We start from the raw sequence: 21,187 nt of genomic DNA on the forward strand, positions 1-21,187 counted from the left end.
GGGGGTGGTGGGAGGGGTTAGCCTCCTGATGGGTATTAAGGAGGGCACATACTGAATGGAGCACTGGGTGTTATACACAAACAATGAATCGTGGATCAGTACATCAAAAACTAATTATGTAATGTATGGTAACTAACCTAACATAATAAAGAGAAAGAAATATGGTGGAACACTACATCAAAAACTAATGAAATATTGTATGGTGCCTAACATAACATAATAAAATTAAATTAAATTAAAAAATAAAATAAATATATTTTCTAGCATGCTTTACTACAATCATGTACACCTACATACAGTCAGTGTAATTGTCTCATATGACAATTTAATGTGCAACACCCTATGATGATGTTAAAATTTATTATTCTATTTTTGGATGTGATGATGTTTGGTGAAATACATTTATTGCATGGCCAGTGAAATGTGCTCAATGACACAGTAGTATCAGAAGCAAGCCACCATGAGCTGAGAGGTGATTAAGAAATGCAAAGTTCCAAATAATGAGAAGAAGATCGCTGAAGCAATAGTGATAAGAAGTGAGTTTCTTTCACATATGTCTGTCCCCAGGGAACGAACATTGCTGTTCATAATTGTTCATTCTGAGTACTTACATGATTACTACACCTGGTTACTATGTCAAAAAAAGTGAATGCTACAGCAAAACAAGAAAAAATAAAAGAAAAGAGGGAGAGGAGAGGAGAGGGGAAGAGAAGAGAAAAAAGAAACACTTAACACAGCTAATTTTCAAAAATGGCCCTATTTAAAACACCTATATAAAATGTAAATCAGCAGATTTGGGTTAATTTCTTCCCATGGAAGTTTATAAAGTATTGCTCAAAATAAATCATATCACAATAGTTTAATTTTGCTTTTGTTTCTCTTGCCAGATAAGACATATCTTTTTAAAAAAATGCTTCTACAACTAATGTCAAAGAAATTACTACCTATGTTTTCTTGTAGGAGTTTTATGGTTTCAGGTCTCACATTTAGGTCTTTAATTCATTCTGAGTTTGTGTGTGTGTGTGTGTGTGTGTGTGTGTGTGTGCTGTAAAGAAGTTGTTCAATTTCATTCTTTTGCATGTTGCTGTTCAGTTTTCCAGACACCATTTCACCATTTGTTGAAGAGACTATCTTTTTGCAATTATATATTCTTGCCTCTTTTGTCATAGATTAACTGTCCATAGAGTTGTGGGTGCATTTCTGGTTTTTCTATTCTGTTCCATTGATCTATGTGTCTATTTTTGTGCCAGTACCATACTGTTTGGATTACTGTCGCTTTGTAGTACATCTTGGAATCTGATATTGTGATATTTCTGGTTTTGTTCTTATTCAAAACTTCTCTGGCTCTTCAGAGTCTTTTGTGGTTCTGTACAAATTTTAGGATTATTTGTTCTAGTTCTGTGAAAAGTGTTGGCATGTTGATAGGGATTGCTTTGAATCTGTAGATTGCTTTGGGTAGTGTATACATTTTAACAAATTGGTTCTTGCAATCCATAAACATGGAATATCTTTCCATATATTTGTGTTGTCTTCAATTTATTTCATCAATGTTTTATAGTTTTCAGGGTACAGGTTTTTCACCTCCTTGGCTCAGTTTAATCCAAGGTATTTTATTCTCTTTGGTGCAATTGTAAACGAGATTTTTTAAAATTTCTTTCTCCTCTACTTCATTATTTGTGTATAGAAATGTGACAGATTTCTGTATATTAATTTTTTATTTTGCAATTTTACTGCATTCATTTTCAGTTCTAATAGTTTTTGATGGCATCTATAGGGTTTTCTATATATAGTATTATGTTATCTGCAAATGAAAGTTTTTCTTCTTCCTTACCACTTTGGATGCCTTTTATTTCTTTTTCTTCTTTGATTGTTGTGGCTATTCCAGTATGATGTTGGACAAAGTGGTAAGAGTAACTATTGGGACTACACCAAAATAAAAAGTTTTTGCAGAGCAAAGTTAACCATCAGCCAAACAAAAAGGAAACCTACTCAATAGGAGAAGATATTTGCAAATGATATATCTGATAAGGAGTTAATATTTAAAATGAGTTAAGAACTTACACAACTCAACACCAGAAAACCAAAGAGGACAGAGGACCTGAATAGACATTTTTGCAGAAAAGATAATACAGATGGCCAACAGACGTTAAAAGATGCTCAACATCACTCATCATCAGGGAAACACAAATCAAAACTACAATGATATATCTGTCAGAATGGTTAAAATTAACAAAAGAAACAACAAGTGTTGGTGAGGTAGTGGAGAAAATGGAACCCTTGTGCACTGTTGGTGGGAATGCAAGCTGGTGCAGCCACTCTGGAAAACAGAATGGAGGCTCCTCAAAATTTAAAAATAGAATTATCCTAGAATCCAGCAATTGCACTACTGGGTATTTACCCCAAAAATACAAAAACACAAACTCAAAGGAAAATATGCACTCCTATGTTTATAGCAGCATTATTTACAATAGCCAAATTATGGAAGCAGCCCAAGTGTCCATTGACTAATGAGTGAATAAAGATTATATATATGCAATGGAACATTATTCAGCAATAAAAAAAATGAAATCTTGTCATTTGCAATGACATGAATGGAACTACATAGTATAATGCTAAGCAAAATAAGACAGTCAAAGAAAGATAAATATTATATGATTTCACTCAAATGTGGAATTTAAGAATCAAAACACATCAAACAAACTGATTTGTTTCCACCAGAGGGGAGGTGGGCAGGGGGATGGGTGAAATAGGTGATGGGTATTAAGAAGTGCACTTGTGATGAGCACTGAGTAATGTTTTGAATTTTTGAATCACCATATTGTACACCTGAAGCTAATATAACATTGTATGTTAACTATACTAGAATTAAAATAAAAACTTAGTTAATAAAAAAATGTGCAATTCACAAGAAAAAAAAAAGAAGAAGAAATTCAGGCTACCCAGGAAAGAATGGAATATTTCTAATAGGACAAATAGCTAAGAAGTTGGCTTCTTTCTCTCTTTTTCTGTATTTGATATGTCATTTGGTTAGCACTCTTTGGGGTTATTAGATTTTTTTTAAAGATTTTATTTATTTATTTGAGAGAGAGAGAATGAGAGATAGACAGCACGAGAGGGAAGAGGGTCAGAGGGAGAAGCAGACTCCCTGCTGAGCAGGGAGCCCGATGTGGGACTCGATCCTGGGACTCCAGCATCATGACCTGAGCTGAAGGCAGTCGCTCAACCAACTGAGCCACCCAGGTGCCCGGGTTATTAGATTTTTAACAAGATAAATAAATTATTACCACTAACAAAAAGTGAATAAAAAACTTGTAAAACTTAAAAATTTAAGGAAAATGAAATAAATCACACACAGATATTACTTTCATAAAAAAGTAATGAGATCAGTTTTGTTAGACAAAAAAAAAAAAAAAAATGAAGGACTAAGACAGCCCCATAAGGACTCGAAGCCGTGTTTCCTTCAATCCTAACATAGTATCAAAACTAATTTAGATGTTTAAATTTACAACTTCCCTTGTATGAAGAATATTATGAAGCAATAACTTACTTTTCTTATCTTGAACTTGATTTTGTCTCTCATATGTAGTCATTTCCTGCCTACAAAGGAAAAAGATAATAACATAAGACAGCCCAGTCATCTGAAGCTGAAAACACACTTGAAAGAGAGGTTTCATTCCTATTAACCTAATGTCATTGGTAGATTTACAATTCAAATGTTAATTAAAATTAAAAGCCTGCTTACTCGAGGTGTTTCTGAAAAACCATGAAATATAGTTGATAACACTGCGGGAGTTGGTGGATATGTTAATTAACTGATGAGGGGGATTCTGTTCACAAAGTATACATATATTACCACATACACTTTAAATATTTTAAAATTTTATTTGTCAATTATAACTCAATAAAGCTAAAAAAATAAAAATCTAGGAAAAGAGGGGTGATTGGGTGACTCAGTCAGTTAAGTGTCCAACTCTTGATTTCAACTCAGGTCATGACCTCAGGGTCATGAGATCAAGACCAGCAGTGGGCTTTGTGCTGGGTGTGGGGCCTGCTTGAGATTCTCTCTCCCTCTCCCTCTGCCCCTCTCCCCTTGCTCTCACACGTGTGCACTCTGTCTAAAAAAAAAAAAAAACTCTAGGTAAAGAAGAAGCAGAGAATAAAATTCCATATTTTATGAAACTTAAGGAATTAATAGATTATCATACTATGTATAATACCACATGTACAAAGAACAGATGTGCAATATAGTAAAATTTGGAACAATTTATTTTTTTAAGATTTTATTTATTTATTTGACAGAAAGATAAAGCATGCTCACAAGCAAGGGGAGCTGCAGAGGGAGAGGGAGAAGCAGGCTCCCCACTGAACAGGGGGCCCTACTTGGGGCTTGATCCCAGGACCCTGGGATCATGACCTAAGCCAAAGGCAGACCTGAGCCAAAGGCAGACACTTAATAGGTTATTTCTTCTCTGTGTCCTCCCCAAACAAATACACAAAGGTATGAACACACCATTTTATCTCACCTACTTCCATTCAAAGTACTAAACACAAAGTTTTAAACATGAACTAGATTAAAAAATAATAATATACAAAGCAGAAAAATGTATCAAAGGCAGATAAATGTAATCATCTGTAATAATTATTGTGAAAAATAATAATAAATGGAGAAATAAAGTAGCTACCATAAAGTAGGAAAACAATGTAAAGGAATAATAAAATATTTAGAGATTAAAACAACATTAAAAAGAGTCATAAGTATGATCAACTTTTTTGTTAGTTTCAGAGGTAGAATTTAATGATTCATCAGTTTCATACAACACCCAGTGCTCATTAGGTCAAGTGCCCTCCTTAATGCCCATCACCCCTTCTCCCCACCCACCTCCCCTCCAGCAATCCTTAATTTGTTTTCTATAGTTAAGAGTCTTTTATGGTTTGCCTCTCTCTCTGTTTTTATCTTATTTTATTTTTCCTTCCCTTCCCCTATGTTCCTTTATTTCATTTCTTAAATTCCACATGAGTGAAATCAAATGGTATTTGTCGTTCTCTAACAGACCAATTTCACTTAGCGTAATACCCTCTAGTTCCCTCCATGTCGTTGCAAATTGCATTTCTAAAAACAAGCAGGCAGGGCGCCTGGGTGGCTCAGTTGGTTAAGCGACTGCCTTCGGCTCAGGTCATGATCCTGGAGTCCCGGGATCGAGTCCCGCATTGGGCTCCCTGCTCGGCAGGGAGTCTGCTTCTCCCTCTGACCCTCTTCCCTCTCATGCTCTCTCTCTCTGTCAAATAAATAAATAAAATCTTTAAAAAAAATTATAAAAACAAGCAGGCAGCATGTAATGCATGCCTGAAGTGAACATTAAGTGATAGAAAATGAGAATGTAGTATGGTTAGAGAAAAATAATAAAATGGAAAGAAATAATCTCATACACATAGTTGTTAATCTTGGAGATGAGAACCACATAAATGAAACAAAAGTATTGAAAGATGTAATAAGATATCTGAAATAAAGACTTCAATCTGAAAATGTATTTTATGGGGGGCAAACCCACAAATCACATGGAATCTTGAGATATGTAATAGCTTCTGAACTTCAAGAATAAATAATAAATTCTAAAACATCCATGAGGAAAACACTTACTGTGCAACTAATTTATCAGTGAGATGAGCCTAACGTAGCCCAGCCTTCCCATCTGAAACCAAGCCCACAAAGTGGTGAAGAAAATAGGATGAAAACAAGAATTCTATGACTCTCTAAGAAATGAAAATGTACTGTCAAGTACATTAGTACCCAGGGGATATAAAACCTATGAGTTCTTTAGGGAATAAAACAAATCAGAAGATGACTGCAAACTGCATTTGAATATTATAGAATTCAAAGTCATGTTACAAAGAAGTTGATGAATGATGAATCTAAGTCGCTCAGCCAGCTCTGTCATTGAGGGTCTGGCCATAAAATCCAAATCTGTCCAAATCCATGTTGTGGATTATCACCATCTACTACTGACTGTCTATCTTAAATACAGTGAGATAGTTTTGGGTCCTGTGGCTAGCTGTAACTTGCAGATTGGAAATATCCCTGGATTTCCTTCCTTCCTTCCTTCCTCTTTCTTTCTTTTCTTTCTTTCTTTCTTTCTTTCTTTCTTTCTTTCTTTCTTTCTTTCTTTCTTTCTTTCTTTCTTTCTTTCTTTCTTTCTTTCTTTCTTTCTCTTTTTCTTATTGTTGTTGTTTATTGACATGTGTTATGGATTAAATGGTGTACTCCCCCAAATTAATGCCCAGTATCTTGGAATGCAACTGTTTTTTGGAAACAGGGCCTTTATAGAGGGAATTAAATTAAAATGAGGCTTTTGAGGTGAGCCCTCATCTAATTTGACTGTTGTCCTTATAAAAAGAGGAAATTTGGACACAGACAGGCATAGAGTGAAAATAATATGAAGATACAGGGAGAACACAGGCATATAAACCGAAGTAAGAGGCCTCAGCTTCTGAGAGAGAGCCACTCTGCCAACACTTTGATCTTGGACTTAGGGACGGCAGAATTGTGAGAAAAAAAGTTTCTGTTAAATCTTCCAGTCTGTGGTACTTTGTTATGGCAATCCAAGCAAACCAATGCAGCCTTATATGTAGAAATTAGTTCAGACAATATTGTGTTAATATGATAATCACCCTTATCCTGTTTCCTGAAGGGGAGTTGCCTGCCATTTCCCCACCTAGCTCGACCCTTCCACCACATGGGTCTTCACACACATTAGAAGATAAAGACTAGCGAATTGCCCTCCTCTCATTTCAGAACAAAGACGGACAGGAGATGATATGATAAAGACCATAAACACCTGCAACTCATGAAATGTTACTTACTGAAATACTTAGAATCAATATGAAGCAAAGAAAAAAATGAACATTAACTCAAATGAAATAGTAGTAGATTAATTTCTCTCAAACAGCAACAACAAGTAGGAAAAATAAGGACATAAAATATCTGAAATACATAATTGATCAGGTTTTCGTAATAGATAAATTTCAAATTATGAACCTTAAAATAATTATCATTGGAATTTTCAAAGCCTATGGGGCATAACAGACATAATGCTAGCTTGTACTTTTAAATGCTGGTTTCATCCGGGCATGTGCTCATGTCTGAATGTTAATTTTTAAAATGTTACTTTTACAACCACAATCTAAAGTTGCAGTATTTTTAATTGTAAGACTATTTTCCATATGAAGAAACAAGAATTTAAAGAATATAAGTAAGTAACTACTTTCAAAGTTGGTGCACAATACATGACAAAGAACTTTGACAAAATCCACAAGCAGAAATAACAGATACTGATACTGATAATAATGCAATAAAATCAGAACTTATTTAAATATATAATACACTGTTTGGAATTAAAAACAGTTCAAGTCCAAGAAAACATAAAAAGCAAAGTAACACAATTTTGGACAATAAGAATAATTCCTTTAATAACACATGGGATACAGATACAATGGAATACTACTCAGCCATCAAAAACAATGAAATCTTGCCATTTGCAACAATGTGGAGGGAACTAGAGGGTATCATGCTAAGCAAAATAAGTCAGAGAAAGACAATTATCATGATTTCACTCACATGTGGAATTTAACAAACAAAATAGAGGAACATAGGGGAAGGGAAGGAAAAACAAAATAAGATAAAAACAGAGAGAGAGGCAAACCATAAGAGACTCTTAACTATAGGGAACAAACTGAGGGTTGCCAGAGGGGAAGTGGGTGGGGGGAAGGAATAACTGGGGGGTGGTCTTTAAGGAGCGCACTTGAACTAATGAGCACTGGATGGTGTATGAAACTGACAAACCACTAAATTCTACCTCTGAAACTAACAACAACCACAAAAAGAATTGCTTGTACTTATTGATGCTTTTAATGTTGTTTTAATCTCCAAGATTTTATCATTCCTTTCCATTGTTTTCCTGCTTTATGGTAGCTACTTTCTTTCTCCATTTATTATTTATTTTTAACAATACTTATAACAGATTATTATATCTATCTACCTTTAATACATTTTTCTGCTTTGTATATTATTATTTTTTAATCTAGTTAATGTTTACAACTTTGTGCTTAGTACTTTGAATGTAAGTAGGTGAGATAAAATTTTTACCATTATAGAGGTACCCTACAACCCAGCAATTGCACTACTAGGTATTTATCCAAAGAATGCAAACTTAGTAATTCGAAGGGGCACATGCACACCAATGTTTATAGCAACAAAGTCCACAATAGCCAAAATATGGAAAGAGTCCAGATGTCCATCGACAGATGAACAAATAAAGAAAAGGTGATCTATAGTGGACTATTACTCCGCCATAAAAAAGAACAAAATCTTATCACTTGCAACAACATGGTTGGAACAAGAATGTATTATGCTAAGCAAAATAAATCAACCAGAAAAAGACAAATATCTCATTATTTTACTGAAATGCAGAATTTAAGAAACAAAACAGATGAACATAGGGGAATGGAAGGAAAAATAAGACAAAATCAGAGAAGGAGACAAACCATAAGAGACTCTTAACTATAGGAAATAAACTGAGGGCTGCTGGTGGGGAAAGTGAGTTGGGGTATGGGGTAATTGGGTAGTGGACATTAAGGAGGACACCTGATGTAATGAGCACTAGGTGTTATATGCAACTGATGAATCACTAAACTTTACCTCTGAAACTAATAATACAAAATATGTTAATTAAATTGAATTTAAAAAAAAATTAAAAGAGAAAAAATATTGGAGAAAAAGTTGTATTTTTACATGCCCCCATTTTTAAAGAAGAAAAAATTGAAACCACAAAAATTAAGTTTTTAATTCAAAGCAATTAGAATAGCATCAATGATAAAAAAACTAAGAACAGCAAAAATAAGAACCTAATAAAGATAAAAGCAATAACACTGTGACATCCTGGAAAAAAGTAAAACAGAAATCGGATCAGTGGTTGCCGGGGGTTGTCAGTGAGGGGAAAGCTGATAGAAATATTCCATATCTTGATTGAGATGGTGGTCACATGACTGCATGTTTTTATAAACTTATCAATTTACCTAAAAAGGATGAATTTTACTGTGCTATACATCTATAAACCTAACTTTTAAAAAGCTAAATGACTTGAAAGAGCTCATAATATACCTTTGGTAAATATGTTTAAAATCATGAATTAAATGATAATATTCTAGTAAAAATAAAATAACCAAAATTGACTTAAGAAGATGTAGAGATTGTGACTTTATTCAGAGAATATCATCCCGTCAAATTAGACAACATGAAACTGAATTTAGTTCCAGCCCATATAAGTCTTATATAATATATCTGATTGCAGTTGACTCAGGTGGTCAAAACAGTTGAGTTCTTCCTTACCAAACTGACTGGTTAAAGTTCTGTGAGTCCCATTCATAAAATTTGCAGCCACTGCTGAAAACAGTATGGAGGTTCCTCCAAAAGTTAAAAATAGATCTACCCTATGATCCAGCAATTGCTCTACTAGATATTTACCCAAAGGATACAAAAACAGTAATTGAAATGGATAAATGCATCCCAGTTTATAGCAGTATTATCAACAATAGCCAAACTATGGAAAAAGCCCAAATGTCCATTGACTGATGAATGGATAAAGAACCGTGTGTGTATATATACACACAATGGACTATGAGCCGTCAAATAGAATGAAATCTTCCCATTTGCAACAATGTGGATGGAACTAGAGGGTATTATGCTAAGTGAAATAAGTCAGTCAGAGAAAAACACATACCATTATGATTTCAGTCATATGTGGAACTTAAGAAAGAAAAGAGCGGTGCCTGGGTGGCTCAGTCTGTTAAGTGTCCAACTCTTAATTTCAGCTCAGGTCATGATCTCAGGGTGATGAGATTGAGCCCCAGGTCAGGCTCTGTGCTGGGCATGGAGCCTGTTTTGGATTCTGTCTCTCTTTCTCCCTACCCCCCTCCCATCCCTGCTTACGCTCTCTCTCTCTCTCTAAAAAAAATAAAATAAAATAAAAATTGTTTAAAAAGAAGCAAAACAAACAAGCAAAGGAAAAAAAAGAGAGAGGCAAACCAATAAATAGACTCTTACCTATAGAGAACAAACTGATGATGACCAGAGGGAAAGTGTGAGGGGAGATAGGGGAAATATGTGATGGGGATTAAGGAGTGCACTTATCATGATGAACACTGGGTGTTGTATGTAAGTGTTGAATCACTAAGTTGTATACCTGAAACCAATATAACACTGTATGTTAACTACACTGGAATTAAAATAAAACTTTATTTTTTAAATATTTTATTTATTTATTTGACAGAGAGAGAGAGAGACAGCGAGAGAGGGAACACAAGCAGGGGGAGTGGAAGAGGGAGAAGCAGGCTTCCCACCAAGCAGAGAGCCTGATCTGGGGCTCAATCCCAGGACCCCAGGATCATGACCCCAGATGCCTAATGACTGAGCCACCCAGGCACCCCTAAAATAAAACTTTAAAAAATTGTTCAGATGGGGACACCCTGGAGACATTTAATTTCTCATTTAGTTACTGTCTGTTTTTAATAAAGACTTGGTTGTATTTGGCATGTCAACCCTTCAGTTCCTTTAAAAGGGAAGAATTGGAGAACATCACCTAGCACAGATCTCATTTTAGACATAAGAAAGCAAAAGTCAAGTTTAAATGACTCTATGTTGTACAGAACTGGTTTGTGGTAGCCTGAGACAAGGACCTTGGTTCAATAACATCCCCTCTTCAGCCACACACTGTAAAGGGGAATTAGTTACAATGATGGCATAGCCACCCCACTGTCTACCTTTTCCTTTGTGCCAAGAAAATATAAGTGAAATACTTAGGTAATGACTGATTCCTGCAAACAGTATTTCATATCAACAATATATATGGGCCTTCCCTTCAATCCCTCACCCTTTCACACTTAGAGAAGGAGCCATCTCGGATAAAAACCCAGATCTTGACATGCAATGATTAGGAAAGAGGTTGAGTGCAAAGATATGGAAATCCCACAGTCAGCAAACAAGGCAGGGTTTATCTAAGCTGGGGTAATATATCAGTGTCCAGATAGCTGTTGTTTTTTCCACTCTTTTTTTTTTCTTTTTTCCATTGAGTATCTTGTAAAGGTTGGGCAACAGCTAGGCAAGGCAAGCAGTGGTCAGAGCCTCAAAGACCACATGGTCTATAAAGGAAGATGGACAATAAAAGGCTAAACTAACTAATATAAAGTTACTAGGCGATAGGAAAGGCATAGTGGGCAATGCAGGAAATTCATGGGATGTGGAAGCAATGTTCCCACATTGTGAGAAAACTCAAGGATGTTTTCTAGAGGAGAATGTGAGAGCCAGAATTTCCAGAAAGAGATGTTGTGAAGCACAAGCATCAGAAATAAAAACCATGAGTGCTAAAAGAGCAGTGTGCACTAGGGCACTGAGTTCAGGCTGAGCTTGGTGACTTCAAGAACAAGAAATGCTGCAGAATTCCTGGAAGATGATGGGTGAGGGTGGAGGTTGGGGCCTGAAATCAAAGAGGTGTGCAGGGGTCAATCCTTATAGGACTACAATCCCATTGAAGAGTTTGGATTTTATTCTGGGTGCAATGGAGAAAAATTGAAGGGTCTCAAGAGAAAGGCATGATGAGACTTATACTTTCCAAAGATTATTCTGAGAATGAAGAATAAGTTGGATGTGTAACCATTGTAAATAGCCAAACTAAAATAAGCATTTCAGCTATATATTTGTACATGTGCTTTATATAACCATGAAGGAATGAAACATGTGCACTTATAACCCATTTCTTTTGTTTAGAGCCTCCAACTAACCTTCTGCCAAGTCTTAGAGGCAATGACCAAAGAATTCTATGATTGTAGCTCTATGAGCTCTAAAATAAGATGTTAGCTCTTATGAGACAGATTCTCAGTCCCTTGTGAGACAGAGGTAAATCTCAGAGAAAAATGCTCTGATATACTGTGTGCTTACTGTTTTCTTTCCACATCTTGGTTTACTTTCTTGAGCTTCTTTTGGTTGTTTCTCAGGCAACTAGATGGAAACACAAAGAAAAGAGACTCTTATTTTCCTTCAAGTATTTTCACCCCCTTTTCTTGCTTTCCTTACCATTAAGACAAAGCCTGCTTTTTCTTTTTGCCAAACTTCTCTGTCATTGAAACTGGCAGGCAGTCACAAGATCCTAACAACAGGAAGGTGTGACTTCTCCAGTGAGCCCAGAGGAGACCAGCAGTTCCCGTGATTCCATCCCCATGGAATAGTTGCACCACTAACTTTGGCCCCATGAGCCAGAGCAAGATTCTCCAAATCCTGCTGGGGTTTGGCCCTCCATGCACACATAGAACACTATCATCCACACCTACATTCAGAGAAGTTTGTTGTGCATATCACTCTTGGTATTTTCCCAACAATTATCATCTTCCTTATAAGAATCAAGCAAGCACTGAGTGATGGAATTGAGCTTAGAGAAACCAGAGGCTTTCATGGTTACACAATAGTGAGATACAGACCCAAACCCATGACAGAGTTAAGCAAATTTGTCACTACACTGGTTATCCAAACAGTATTTCTTTGAATGGTCTTTTTCTTCTGTTATCACATCCTAACACTTGTCTATTCTCCTGCTTCAATGTAAGACTGCATGCAAAATATCCCAGACTATGAGCCCTCCTCTTGCTTACTGTCAATATTTGGAAAAGACATTTCCTCAGTATTGGTGTTTAAAAGTTCAAGAACACGGTTATATATTGACATGCTGGGCCAGTAAGCAAAGAATAGAGGTTGTTAAATACAAAGTAAGTCAAATTTGAGGAAGAAGGGCCCTTTTTGGAGATGAGTTCAGATGTAGAGATTTCTGGATAATATTCACAAATGATTAAATTTGGATGGAATGATTGTAAATCAGGCAAAATTTAATTTCAGTGTCCCATGTGTTTTCTTCTGTTTCCCTAGAGTCCAGTTTTCTCAAAATTCCATGTTTCTAAACTGGTCAATGAAAAAAGAATCTGATAAAATAATTCTCCTTGATGTTAGTGATTCACTGACTTTCTCTTCTAAGGGATGTTTGTATTTTATTTTATTTCATTTTTTATTATGTTATGTTAATCACCATACCTTACTTCATTAGTTTTTTATTGTTATGTTAATCACCATATATTACATCATTTGTTTTGGTGTAGTGTTCCATGATTCGTTGTTTCTTCATAACACCCAGTGTTCCATGCAGAACGTGCCCTCTTTAATACCCATCACCAGGCTAACCCATCCCCCTACCCTCCTCCCCTCTAGAAACCTCAGTTTGTTTTTCAGAGTCCATCATCTCTCCTGGTTGGTCTCCCCCTCTGACTTACTCCCCTTCATTCTTCCTCTCCTGCTATTTTCTACTTTTTCTTTTTTCTTAAAATATGTTGTGTTCTTTGTTTCAGAAGTACAGATCTGTGATTCAACAGTCTTACACAATTCACAGCGCTCACCGTAGCACCCACCCTCCCCAATGTCTATCACCCAGCCACCCCATCCCTCCCACCCCCGACCACTCCAGCAACCCTCAGTTTGTTTCCTGAGATTAAGAATTCCTCATATCAGTGAGGTCATATGATACATGTCTTTCTCTGATTGACTTATTTCACTCAGCATAACACCCTCCAGTTCCATCCACGTCGTTGCAAATGGCAAGATCTCATTCCTTTTGATGGCTGCATAATATTCCATTGTGTATATATACCACACCTTCTTTATCCATTCATCTGTCGATGGACATCTTGGCTCTTTCCACAGTTTGGCTATTGTGGACATTGCTGCTATAAACATTGGGGTGCACGTACCACTTCGGGTCCCTACATTTGTATCTTTGGGGTAAATACCCAGTAGTGCAATTGCTGGATCGAATGGTAGCTCTATTTTCAACTGTTTGAGGAACCTCCATACTGTTTTCCAGAGTGGTTGCACCAGCTTGCATTCCCACCAACAGTGTAGGAGGGTTCCCCTTTCTCCACATCCCCGCCAACATCTGTCGTTCCCTGACTTGTTAATTTTAGCCATTCTGACGGGTGTGAGGTGGTATCTCATTGAGGTTTTGATTTGGATTTCCCTGATGCCGAGCGATGTTGAGCACTTTTTCATGTGCCTGTTGGCCATTTGTTGATCTGTTCTATGGTTCTTTTGGTTTCTAGTTTATTGATTTCTGCTCGGATCTTTATTATTTCTCTTCTCCTGCTGGGTTTAGGATTTATTTGCTGTTCTTTCTCCAGCTCCTTTAGGTATAGGGTTAGGTTCTGTATTTGAGACCTTTGTTGTTTCTTGAGAAAGGCTTGTATTGCTATATACTTTCCTCTCAGCACTGCCTTTGCTGTATCGCAAAGATTTTGGACAGTTGTGTTTTCATTTTCATTGGTTTCCATGAATTTTTTAAATTCTTCTTTAATTTCCTGGTTGACCCTTTCATTCTTTAGTAGGAAGCTCTTTAGCCTCCATGTATTTGAGTTCTTTCTGACTTTCCTCTTGTGATTGAGTTCTAGTTTCAAAGCACTGTGGTCTGAAAATATGCAGGGAATGATCCCAATCTTTTGGTACCGGTTGAGACCTGATTTGTGACCTAGGATGTGATCAATTCTGGAGAATGTTCCATGGGCACTAGAGAAGAATGTGTATTCCGTTGCTTTGGGATGGAATGTTCTGAATATGTCTGTGAAGTCCATTTGGTCCAGTGTGTCATTTAAAGTCTTTATTTCCTTGTTGATCTTTTGCTTAGATGATCTGTCCATTTCAGTCAAGAGTTGTTAAAGTCCCCCACTATTATTGTATAGTTGTCAATGTGTTTCTTTGCTTTTGTTATTAATTGCCTTATATAATTGGCTGCTCCCATGTTCGGGGCATAGATATTTACAATTGTTAGATCTTCTTGTTGGATAGACCCTTTAAGTAAGATATAGTGTCCTTCCTCATCTCTTATTACAGTCTTTGTTTTAAAATCTAGTTTGTCTGATATAAGGATTGCCACCCCAGCTTTCTTTTGCTGTCCATTAGCATGGTAAATGGTTTTCCACCCCCTCACTTTCAATCTGGGGGTGTCTTTGGGTCTAAAATGAGTCTCTTGCAGACAGCATATGGATGGGTCTTGTTTTTTAATCCAATCTGACAGCCTGTGTCTTTTGATTGGGGCGTTGAGCCCATTTAAATTCAGGGTAACTATTGAAAGGTATGAATTTAGTGCCATTGTATTGCCTGTAAGGTGACTGTTACTGTATGTTGTCTGTGTTCCTTTCTGATCTTTGCTGCTTTTAGGCTCTCTCCTTGCTTAGAGGACCCCTTTCAATATTTCTTGGAGGGCTGGTTTCGTGTTTGCAAATTCCTTTAGTTTTTGTTTGTTCTGGAAGCTTTTTATCTCTCCTTCTATTTTCAATGACAGCCTAGCTGGATATAGTATTCTTGGCTGCATATTTTTCTCGTTTAGTGCTCTGAAGATATCTTGCCAGTCCCTTCTGGCCTGCCAGGTCTCTGTGGATAGGTCTGTTGCCAATCTAATACTTCTACCATTGTAGGTTACATATCTCTTCTCCCAAGCTGCTTTCAGGATTTTCTCTTTGTCTCTGAGACTCATAAGTTTTACTATTAGATGTCGGGGTGTTGACCTATTATTGATTTTGAGAGGGGTTCTCTGGCCTCCTGGATTTTGATGCCTGTTTCCTTCCTCCACATTAGGGAAGTTCTCTGCTATTATTTGCTCCAATATACCTTCTGCCCCTCTCTCTCTTTCTTCTTCTTCTGGGATCCCAATTATTCTAATGTTGTTTCGTCTTATTTTATCACTTATCTCTCGAATTCTGCCCTCTTGATCCTGTAGTTGTTTCTCCCTCTTTTTCTCAGCCTCTTTATTTTCCATCATTTGGTCTTCTATATCACTGATTCTCTCTTCTGCCTCATTTATCCTAGCATTTAGTACCCCCATTTTTGATTGCACCTCATCAATAGCCTTTTTGATTTCAACTTGGTTAGATTTTAGTTCTTTCATTTCTCCAGAAAGCGTTTCTCTAATAACTTCCACGCTTTTTTCAAGCCCAGCTAGTATCTTTAAAGTCATGATTCTGAACTCTAGGTCCGACATCGTACTAATGTCCGTATTGAGTAGTTCCCTGGCTGACGGCACTACCTCTTGTTCTTTTTGCTGAGGTGATTTTTTCGTCTTGTCATTTTGTCCAGAGGAGAATAGATGAATGAGAGAACAAAATGCTAACAGGTTTACAATGTCCCCAGTAAATATACTATATACAAATCAGAAAAGACCTGAAACCAGGGGAAAAGAAAGGTAAAGAAAGAAAAAAGAAAGAGAAAAAAAAGATAAAAACAAAAACAGAACAATACAAAAAAAGCAGAATGTGATCAAATATGATCAGGCTAGTGCATAGATCAGTGCCACACACTAGATTTTGGGCGTATTTTGGTCTGTTAGAAAAAAGTGCCTCCTAAAATTTTAAAGGAAGAAAGACATATATGTACAAAATAAGGGTTGATATAATGGAGGGATAGAAGATGACTGTAAAGATGAAAATTATAAAAGATTTTATAAAAGGACTTGATAAGGTAAGAAGTTGTTTGGAAAAAGAAAGAAGATTTTTAAAAAAGGGGCAAGAGAATGTGATCAGACAGGAGACTAGAACAAAGCCATACACTAGTGATTTAGGGTATATTTTGATCTGTTAGAAGAAACTGTATCTCAAAATTTTAAAGAGAGAACAACTTATATATATATGCCAAAAATAAAGGTAACTACTATGAAGGGATAAAATATGACTCTAAAAATGAAAAATAAAAAATGTTTTGTTTTTTTTTTAAAAAGAGATTGATAAGATGTTGGTTGAAAAAGTGAAAAAGAAAAAAAAAACATTTAACAAAAATTAACTTTGATGAACTAATGAATCATGGTAAAAAAAAGCCATGAAGTCTATGTGCAGTATTCCCCTAGCGCTGGAGTTCTCCCGTTCTCCTTGATCGGTAAACTTGGTCTTGGCTTGCTGGCTGTTCCTGCTGATCTCCCGGGGGAGGGGCCTGTTGCTGTGGTTTCCAAATGTCTCTGCCGGAGGCGGAATTGCCCCGCCCTTGTCGGTCCGGGCTAAGCAAGCTGCTCGGGTTTGATCTCAGGAGCTTTTGTTCCCTGCAAGCTCTCGGTACAGCTTTGGAGGACCAGGGTGAAAATGGTGGCCTCCCAATCTCCACCCAGAGGAGCTGAGAACTCGGGGCCCCGCTCCTCAGTGCGGCCCCAGAGAAAAGCAGTCACTCCCGTCTCCCTGGTCTCCGGCCGCACTCCGTGCTCACCCGGCCTGTGACCAAGCGTTTCTATCTCTGGCACCCGACCCCGTGTGGAGTCCCCAAACCCAGCAGATCCCTGCGGTGCGCTCCCGCGCCGCTCCTCCCGGGGGAGGAAGGGGAGTCTCCCCGGATCTGCCGCTTGTTGGGTCCCTGCTGGAGGAGCAGTGGCCCGACTGGGCCGCGGATCACAGTTTATGGCCACCCCGAGCTGAGAGCCCGCGCCTCGGCTCTGTCTCTGCAGCCGGCTTCCCGGCTCCGATACCTGGGAGCTCTGGCGCACTCAGGCTCCCCCGGTCTCTCTGTGACCCCGAGGGTCCTGAGACCACACTGTCCCGGGAGGGTTCCACCCCCCGCTTAGCCAATGGAGCGCCGTCCCTCCGCGGAGCCGGCTTCTAAAAGGTCCGATTTTGTGCTCCGCGGCTCTAGCACTTGCCAGAAGCGGCCGACGGAGGCCCCCTCCCCCGCCGTCTATCCTCCCGAATATCGCCTCGGATTCACTTCTCCGCACGTCCTACCTTCCAGTAAGTGGTTGCTTCTCTGTTCAGAGAGTTGTTGGTACTCTCCTGTTCGATCTCCTGTTGAGTTCGTAGGTGTTCAGAATGGTTTGAACCCTATTCAGCTGAATTCCTGAGACCAGACGAAATCTAGGTCTCCTACTCCTCCACCATCTTGCTCCACATCATTAGTTTTTGATGTAGTGTTCCATGATTCCTCATTTGCATATAACACCCAGTGCTCCATTTAGTACATGCCCTCTTTAATACCCATCACTAGGCTAACCCATCTCCCCACTCCCCTTCTCTCTAGAACCCTCAGTTTGTTTTTCAGAGTCCATAGTCTCTCATGGTTTTTCTCTCCATCCGATTTGCCCCCCTTCATTCTTCCCCTCCTGCTATCTTCTTTTTTTTTTTAACATATAATGTATTATTTGTTTCAGAGGTACAGGTCTGGATTTAATGGTTTTACACAATTCACAGTGCTCACCATAGCACATACCCTCCCCAATGGGATGTTCGTATTTTAAAGTTAAGAACAGGAACATAAAATCCTTACCATTAGCAGGAACCTAATTGGAATTCCATGTCATTATTACTGAACATAAATGGGCACTAAATTCTGCTATATACAAAGTAATTTTTTTAATCAAGCAGAGTTCAGATAATGTCAGGCCATAGGTGATGTACAAAGATTTATTGGCTGAAATAATGTATCATCTTATACTCTATCATTAAGACAATAGACATTAAATGAATCTTAAAAATGTATCTTGGTCAGTGTTGAGATCATGGGTGATTTTTCCATACTTCCTGGCTTTTTTTTAATTCTTTTTTTAACTCCTCAAATATTTGGAATTAATTTAAGATATTATAACTCCACAAAGGAAATCTAAATGCAAAAAATCAACAGTTTACATTCTATTTCTTTATCAAACAATAAAATTAAAAATCAACAATGAAGTACCTAAAAATGTACATATGTCTAGATATTAAGTAATATAATAAGTAATCTTTATTTTAAAGATGAGAACATAAAGGAAATTTCCTAAAACACTAATAAAATGATAGTGAAAACCACAGAAGACAATTTCCAGGATATAGATAAAGGGCAATGTGAAGAAAATGAGTTGTTTTCATAAGAAAACACAAATGATTGAAAATGACAAAGTAAGATATCTATCTACCTAGGAAAAAAGAAAAAGGAAACAAAGAAAGTTATGGGCAGAAATGAATGTGAGAACCAAATATCAGAAAAGAATAATATTGGCAAGATGGGCAAAAATCTGGCAGGATCATTTAAGTAAAAAGAAAAGGGGAATAAAACTAAAATCAAAACAAATTTCAGAAGTAAGTACTACAGAGATAAAAAAATAAGTAGTATGAACAGCTATATAATAAACATGATGACTTAAAATGGATATCTGAGAAAAACAAAATGCAAAAATTGTCACTTGAATATCACCCATACCTCAAAATAGTCTAGCCAACATGTTTCCATATAAAGTTTTACCAAATTTCATGTGACAAATATATCTTCTTATAAAAGATGTTCCAGAAATAGAAAAACAGAAAATAATGTCAAATCCATTTAATGAGATTAGAAGACTCTTCAGTCCAAAATTAAATAAATGGGAGAAAAGAATTACAGGTCTAATTTATGCATGAAAATAGATATGATAATCCTCAATAAAATATGAATTAACTAATTCTAAAAGTTCAGTAAAAATAACACACACCTGACAATTGAGTAGGTTTTATCCCAGAAATTAAAGGGTAGGTCATCAACAAAAAATCCTAGTCCCTGGGGCGCCTGGGTGGCTCAGTCCTTAAGCGTCTGCCTTCGGCTCAGGTCATGGTCCCAGGGTCCTGGGATCGAGCCCCGCATCGGGCTCCCTGCTCCGCGGGAAGCCTGCTTCTCCCTCTCCCACTCCCCCTGCTTGTGTTCCCTCTCTCGCTGTGTCTCTGTCAAATAAATAAATAAAATCTTAAAAAAACAAAACTTAGTCTCATGATTTACCACCTTAGAGGTCTAAGAGAAAAATTACAAGTTTATCTTAATAGTTTCAAGAAATGCATTTGATGATATCTAGTTCCATTAACAATAAAAATTAAACAATAAAACTTATTATAAGAGGAAACTTCCCTATTGTGATAAGGTCAATATACCAAAAACATACAGCAAACTTAATGGAACAATTCAGGAAAAAAAAAATCTAAGATCATTTACAAGACAAGGACACCCAAGAACATTGATAGTTTTAAACATAATAATGACATAAAACAAGAAAAAAGGTACTAGTTGTAAGATGAAAAAGGAGAGAAAAATCTTTAACTTTATAGATGCTACATTAACTATGTAGAAAGCCCAGTAAAATTAACAAAGCATTAAAAGAAATGAGAAGGTCAGCCAGGCTGATCTTACAAAATTTAGTAGCATTTCAACAATAGCAGGCTAGAAAATAAAACACTTTATAGACTATTGTAAGTGGCTTCTAGAAATCAACCTAACAATGCAAGAAAGACAAAAATTATCAACTCTACCAAAATGCATGAGGAGAGACTTGAATAAATACCATATAAATAATTGTTTTTATTGATTAATATATTTGCATAAACATAGCATTTTTCCCTCAAATTAATCTGTATAGTCAGTGTCATCCCAATCAAAATTCAAGTTTGTACTTTTGATAAAATTAACAAATTCAGTGTTAAATAAGTGTGGGAAGAGAAAGTCACCAAAAAGCTAAATCAGTTTTGAAACAAAGAACAAAGAAGGCATGTCCTGGAAACTATTAACAGGCAATGTCAATGTCCATTCCACATTCCTTCTGGTCAGAGGGGAAAGCAACATCTAGCTACCTTTCTAGGACTCACTTGCAGCCACTGTTCAGGCTGTAAATTAGGTGCTGTCCAACGTGCCCAGAGGCCTTTTGTGGCTCTTTCTCTGACAATCAGTCTCAGAGGTGGGAATTTTTTCAGCATCAACATTCTGGTGTCCATTCTCCAACCTCACAGACATTGCTGGTGGCGAATTCTCAAATGTGGAATCACTCAAAAAGCCTCCTCAGCAACAATAGCTCCCTGGATCAATTCTGTAGGGTGAGGGTATCTTTACAAGAGCCCAGGCTCAAACCCACACCTTCAGCCATTCCAATGATTTTGTAAGCACCTAATTCTTTATATTGAAACCCATCTTATTTTAAAAAAAAAATCTGCCATGGTTTATATCTCCTGTGCCAAGTCTCTATGATGTCATAGAAGATGACAACACACCAGATACCAGATGATGCTACAAAGTCACAATAATAAAAACAGTATGCTGCTAGTAAAGACAAACAAGAACTAAGTCAATATAGAGAAATTAAGTAGAAAG

At 37.0% G+C, this 21,187-nt stretch overlaps 1 protein-coding gene across 1 annotated transcript in view; it reads right to left on the reverse strand.

Annotated features, from left to right (window-relative positions):
• The window catches only part of GCSAML (germinal center associated signaling and motility like), a 49,740-nt gene that overhangs the window by 19,097 nt on the left and 9,456 nt on the right, over nucleotides 1–21,187 (reverse strand). Inside the window, exons 3-4 of the mRNA XM_028094979.2 lie at nucleotides 11,987–12,046; nucleotides 3,548–3,597 (exon numbers count right to left, since the gene is read on the reverse strand). Coding sequence (XP_027950780.1) covers nucleotides 3,548–3,597; nucleotides 11,987–12,046 — 110 coding nt within the window. The remainder of the gene's footprint in view (nucleotides 1–3,547; nucleotides 3,598–11,986; nucleotides 12,047–21,187) is intronic.

The sequence above is a fragment of the Eumetopias jubatus genome, unplaced genomic scaffold, assembly GCF_037043125.1.
Source record: "Eumetopias jubatus isolate StellerSeaLion01/CBP00866 unplaced genomic scaffold, mEumJub1_p1.0 scaffold_30, whole genome shotgun sequence".
In the NCBI taxonomy this organism is placed as follows: Eukaryota; Metazoa; Chordata; class Mammalia; order Carnivora; family Otariidae; genus Eumetopias; species Eumetopias jubatus.